This window comes from Larimichthys crocea, unplaced genomic scaffold (genome assembly GCF_000972845.2).
Source record: "Larimichthys crocea isolate SSNF unplaced genomic scaffold, L_crocea_2.0 scaffold148, whole genome shotgun sequence".
Taxonomy (NCBI): domain Eukaryota; kingdom Metazoa; phylum Chordata; class Actinopteri; family Sciaenidae; genus Larimichthys; species Larimichthys crocea.
In genome coordinates, this window is record NW_020852030.1 from 1,090,357 (window position 1) to 1,096,356 (window position 6,000).

The 6,000-nt window shown below is 47.2% G+C and overlaps 2 protein-coding genes and 1 non-coding gene across 3 annotated transcripts in view; 1 reads left to right on the top strand and 2 right to left on the bottom strand.

The window, feature by feature from the left end:
* The window catches only part of LOC113744744 (macrophage mannose receptor 1-like), a 320,504-nt gene that overhangs the window by 189,093 nt on the left and 125,411 nt on the right, over positions 1-6,000 (top strand). The gene's annotated exons all lie outside the window — the stretch shown is intronic.
* Positions 1-6,000, bottom strand: part of itpr3 (inositol 1,4,5-trisphosphate receptor, type 3) — a 46,978-nt gene that overhangs the window by 17,659 nt on the left and 23,319 nt on the right. The window contains 16 exon segments of the mRNA XM_027275651.1: positions 864-1,115; positions 1,213-1,328; positions 1,530-1,611; positions 1,779-1,898; positions 1,991-2,163; positions 2,320-2,484; positions 2,581-2,722; positions 2,834-2,994; positions 3,076-3,175; positions 3,343-3,485; positions 3,603-3,647; positions 3,738-3,833; positions 3,921-4,067; positions 4,756-4,839; positions 4,946-5,044; positions 5,253-5,411. Of these exon segments, the coding sequence (XP_027131452.1) occupies positions 864-1,115; positions 1,213-1,328; positions 1,530-1,611; positions 1,779-1,898; positions 1,991-2,163; positions 2,320-2,484; positions 2,581-2,722; positions 2,834-2,994; positions 3,076-3,175; positions 3,343-3,485; positions 3,603-3,647; positions 3,738-3,833; positions 3,921-4,067; positions 4,756-4,839; positions 4,946-5,044; positions 5,253-5,411 (2,084 nt within the window).
* trnak-uuu (transfer RNA lysine (anticodon UUU)) lies at positions 597-669 on the bottom strand. The gene has a single exon. It is a non-coding gene; the product is annotated as a tRNA-Lys (tRNA).

The following is a 6,000-nucleotide window of genomic DNA, read 5'->3' on the forward strand; positions in this document are numbered from 1 at the left end:
AGAAAGATTTATCATCTGGTCACCAGAGATGCAAATAAGTGGTTAAGTGGAGACTTATGGACGTAACTTGCATGTTCCCGGAAAGTCTGTAAGGACTGGGGCCTGTGGAATAGCATAGTTCTACTGTGGTGGCCACACGCAGACCTTCATGGATGATGATCACAAGCATTACCCACGTTCTACAACAAACTACTCAGCTGAACAGAGACTTGAACCCTGGATTCCCATAAAAAGTCTGATGTTCTACTGACTGAGGTATCCAGGGTTCAAGAAATGCAGCCTCTGGAGGACATGATTGAGATCCAGATCTCAAGTTATATACTAGTACACCATGAACTTGGTGGATAGTACGTTGGATCTTGGCAGTTAGTAGGAGAGTCAACCTGAATTTGCATGCAGCCTGGATTGCAATCAGATCTAGCGAGCACTAAAGACACTTCACACAATAAACCATGCGTACACAGGGCCTTTAGAGACTTGTGAAGGTAACTTGCATGTTCCTGGGAAGTCTGCAAGTGCTGAGGCACAACTGTACTAGTGGTAACAAGCAGACCTCTGTGGATAATAACAGCAAGCACTACCCACAATAAAGATTCCGCCTGAACAGGGACTTGAACCCTGGACCCTCAGATTAAAAGTCTGATGCTCTACCGACTGAGCTATCCAGGCTTCAGGGAGCTAAATCCCTGGAGGACATGAACGGCCTCAATGGTGGATAGTGCACTATCAGGGAAGCAGACTTGGATGTCTATGGCAACGAACGCCTCTTATAAAAATGCATTTAAAATCCTGACGCTCTACGGAGTGAGCTACCCAGGCTACATGTGCCTAAAAGATTTCAGTAGGTATTAAAATCTACCAACTCTTTGATGGTGATGGAGGTAGGTATCTCGGTCCAGAGGCGAGCGAACTTGACAGGTGTCACCAGCTCCTGAGGGTCCCGGTCTACATGGGCGTGAAGCATGAGGCGACAGAAGGAGGCCCGGAGGTCAAAGGGCAGTGTCTCATCCATCATGCACAGGAAGATGAGCTCTATGTCCAGCTGCTTGGAGATTTCGTCTATGGCGAGATACTGTCGGTCCAGACACATCCGGGCAAAGAGCTTGAGCTGGTACCTGAGAGTGTCCACAGACAAAGACAGTCAGGGAGCTTTGCTTCCTTCTGTTGCCATTCTTGGGTTTATTTATCTGGACGACTCTTGTATGTGTTTACCGGTAGTAGGTGAGGACGTTCTCATCGTGAGCGTTTCCTTGTCTCGCCTCCTGAGCCAGCTGTCTGATACTCTTCTCCTGTTTGTCATTGGCCTTATCTGTCCATACGAGCCACACCTACAGGAAGAGACATGGACAAAATCAAACTGATTAGACAGAGATGATATCCGTAGATTCATGGTTCCATACATCCTTTCCTCCAGCCATCCATTCTCATAATACATGATTCATTTCTTAGGATTCTGAGAATCACTTCCTTCATTTAGTTACTGGTTCTTATATCAAACACACAACAATGGGGAAACAAAGTCCTGGTACCTCGTCGTCGTCTCCATAGTCGTCCATCGGCATGTATTCTCCAGGAGCGCCACCTGTGGGCGGCTCTTTGGGGACACGACGTCTGGATGGAGCAAAAACAGAAATCAACATGTTGACATTAGAAACAGAATTTAAGAGAGGGAGTGCAATATCTTTGCCGGCCCTTGAACCCTCCTGCCCCCCTTTGTCGAGGCCTTTGGCCTTGTTCACATCCTTTGAGTTCCTGATGGTTAAATGTCGTTCCCTCACTCTGTCTTGATGAGGATGTCCTGATTTTTGGGGTCCAGCACACATTTACAGATGAGCTCCTGAGTGACGGGAATGGCCACAGTGTTGGACACACACAGGTCTGACAGGTAGTCCAGAAACCTGCAAAACACACAAACACAATCAAAGAATGAAAAACACCAACACACCGGCCACCTCTCGCTGCGTGCTTCCTCCCCTCCCTCCACGGGTACCTGGGTTCTCGGTTCTTGCGGACCAGGCTGACGAAGGTCTCCACCTCGGTCTTGGTGATGTGTTTCTCCAGCAGTTTCCGGTTGTTGTGCAGCAGAGCGGTGATGGTGTCCTCAGCCAGGATGTCATAACCGATCTGACTCTGCATCACGCCGAACTGCTTCGCTATGTGCTCCTGGAGGTGGGAGGACGGCGAGAGAGCGGTAACGGTCAGCTATCATCACCTCCATTCAACAGATAACTGGTCACAGCTGGAGTTTGTTGACGTGCACTCTTTGATACGGGAAAGACCCAGCTAGACTAAATAAACACGTGAGATGAAGTTCCTCACCTGGTTCTTGCGGTAGTCCTCCTGGGAGTGTCGGAGGACTCTGTAGCAGAGTCTGAACATGTACTGGTAAGGGGAGTTCTTCTGGTCCGCCAGCTCCTCCAGACACAGCAGAGGTCCCTCGCCTCCACCCCGGTCCTTAAAGGGCGCCTTCAGGATACCAAAGATCTGAACACACAATCGCACACAGGGCATGAGTTATTTGGTCGTCATTCATGTTTTTGTTGAACATTTCTGTTTCATGATGTAATTTTTGGATCAAACCTGTTTGAGGATGTTCTGTTCTCTCATCAGTTTCTGTCTTTCTCGGTTGGCTTTGGTCATGACTACGTCCAGGACTGGCTGACCGCTGTTGACGGCATCAGCCACGAAGAAAACCACATCCTCCAGCAGCTTGATGGCAAACCTGAACAACAAAACACAGCGAACATTAACTCATCCTCAGCTAACAGTGAAATCAGCTCTCCATGGCAAGTCCAAATGATTTCAGCACACACAGAAGCACAGATCATCGTACCGGCGGTCGTTCTGGCTGATGAAGCCTTGATTGAACTGGTCCACCACAGTGCTCAGCATGGCGCTGGCATCGTTGGCAAAGTCCAGATCTCTGATCTCCATCACAGGAACCGAGACGATGGCGAACGCCTCCTTATCCTCTTTAGTGGGACACGTTCCCAACTGCAGGAGGAGTCACGTTATTATACACCGACAGACTTCTTTACACGTACAGTAAACATATCAGACACGAGTCGGACTCACCATCAGTCTGATCGGCCTCTCCTCGTCGATGTCGATGGGGACGTTGGTGCTCTGGATCCAGGTGTTGGTGCACAGATGTCTCAGCCGGACGTACGAGTTTCTGCAAGACAAACGTGTCGATTTCTGTTTTCTGATATTTGTGTGACACTCAAACACAACCTGAAAAAATACTGACTTCCTTCACAATAAAAGACTCCGCTCAGCACATAAGCCCGGACATGCTTTTAATGTGAAACATCTACAGGAAGTGAGAGTAACTGTTCGTACCGCGGTACGAATGAGTCGGTCTTCTGCAGCGTGGTCGGGTCGAGCTCGAACAGCGATGCGATGTCGTTCCCATGAGCCACTGCAACCAGCTTGTACTTGATCCTCTCGCCGTGGGAACGCTTTTTAATGTGACTGCCGTCCATCTACAAGAGGTCAGAGGTCAGAGGTCAGGCTGGTAAACCGTCACGTTATCATCGTGATGATGACGTGATGATGACGTGATGATGACGTGATGATGACGTGATGATGACGTGACTCACCGAGGACGACTGCTCCGAATTGTCTCCTTTGTATCCGGGATTCTCCTACAACAACGACAACAGTCCAAAGATGAGTCGGCACGTTTTGGTTTAAATCACATGATCAGTCCTTCCACACAGTGTTGCCATGGTTACCTCAGCAGCCAGGTAGTTGCCGGTGGCCAGGTGTTTGAAGCGGTAGAGACTGTTCCAGTGTCCCGCCCCCCCGCGACACGGGTCATGATGGACAACCTGACGGTCCAATCAGCACGCAGCGAGAGGTTAGTACAGCAGTGTGTGTGTGTGTGTGTGTGTGTGTGTGTGTGTGTGTGTGCATACCTCGACCTCCCACAGGGCGTTGGAGCTGGTTGCAGAGGTCGCCGACTGCCTCAGCGTCGTCCGGAGGAAGACGTGCAGTTTGCTCTTGTACTCGTCGCAGGTCAGAAACTTTTCCTGCTCGGCGTGAAACAAACGCACCACGTCGCCCTGACGGAGACAGGAAGTCCACGAGGCGTTCAAGGACAACATCCACAGAGTTCATATCTTCTCCTCCTCCACCCTCCTCAGATAAAACTGAAACCACCACCTGACCCTAAACCATCCATTGTAGAATGACGATGTGTTTGTGATCGTCTTTGCCTGTAACTGCATTTTCTTAAGAAGTGGTTGGCGTGAGCAGGATAGCTGTCAGCCTTAACACAAGTATCTCTAATTCTAATACTACTGCTACTACTACAACTACTACTAATACTACTAATACTGTTGCTATCAGCTGATCTACAGTATTTTATCTTTGATATTTTGATTATTCATTACATTTCATGAACTTCATCCCCTCCATGAGCGTCTGAATTAGAAACTGACACTCTCTGTCTCTCTCCATCACCGAGCAGAAACCTCGGTGTCATTTAAATTCAGCATCATGACATCACTCACAGCTGCTGGTCTGGAGATTAAACTGATGCTGAGTTGATAAGTTAATACCTGTAACCCTGCGTGTGTGTCGCAGTGTGCACACACCGTCAGCTGACCTCTTTATGTTTATGTCACGTTTGTTCATTTCTCTAAACTTACAGTCATCGCTGTTTGTTTTACTGTAAAGAACTTTGTAACAGTGTTATTATATTGAATACTTCCTCTGTGTATAAACACTGCAGTACTGTGCAGTACTCACTCCTTTGAGGACTTCCTCTCGGTGGTCACTGAACATCATGAACAGGTTGATCTTCCAGCTCGTGTTGCAGTTCACAGAGTTCACCTGCAGGGGGAGGAAGAGCAGTTCACTGGGAGCTCCTGATACAGAGACTGACCCTCAGCAGGACCAGAACTGAACTCAGAACCGGGTCTGGGTCTTGGTGTCTCACCTCTTTGCAGCCTGGATGGTCGGTCAGCTCGTAGTTTGAAGCGTGAAGCGGCTGACCGGCGTTCACCGGGTTCATGATCACTTTATCTCCCACAACCACCTGCAACACACAGCAGACACTCACTACTACTACTACTACTACTACTACTACTACTAAGACTACTACTAAGACTAAGACTACTACTACTACTACTACTAAGACTACTACTACTACTAAGACTACTACTACTACTACTACTACTACTACTACTACTACTACTACTAAGACTACTAGTACATCTACCACTGTGTGTAGTATGTGTGTTTACATTGTCTCCGTTGGCGCGGAGCTTCCAGAACGGCTGGATGAAGAGCCACGAGCCTTCGTTCCCCGTCCCGTCCAGAGTGACCCGCATGGCGTTCTTCTCCAGCAGAGCCGGCAGACGTTTGTTCACCGTCAGGTACTTATTACTCTTCATGTGGAGCAGCTGGACGCAGAGGAGACGTCAGATACACACAAATACAACGAAAACTACGTCTGTCCTCACAGTGTGTAACTTTGAGAAGTACGTAACGCTTTACGGCACTAAGACACACAGCACCAACTATTTCACTGATTCTGGTGAAACTGGATCATATTTTATGGAGAAGAAGAAAGAAGGGAGAAAGTCTTCTTTACGTAACGTCATTTATCGATATATATTATATACTTATCTGGGTGCGCTCCCAAACAATTTTTTTGTATTTCTTCTAATAGCAGTTCTCCTGCTTCTAGTTCAATTTTAAGGGTGACCTGCTAACATGGCAAATGCAAATCCCACCTCGATTCATAGCTTGCATTCTCAGTTGCATGGCGCCTGACAAGACAAACATTTCATCGAAATAAACAGAACCCAACTTACTATGGATCATCGTGTCATTCCCAGCTTTTTTAACATATTTGTAAAAACATTTTAAATATCTTTATTTGTGAATGGGCTCAAATATTTTTTTAAACACACAACTTTGTGTATGTTTAACATCGTGTGTTTTAAACATATTTAAATACATTTGAAACAAGTTTTGTTAAAAAAAAAC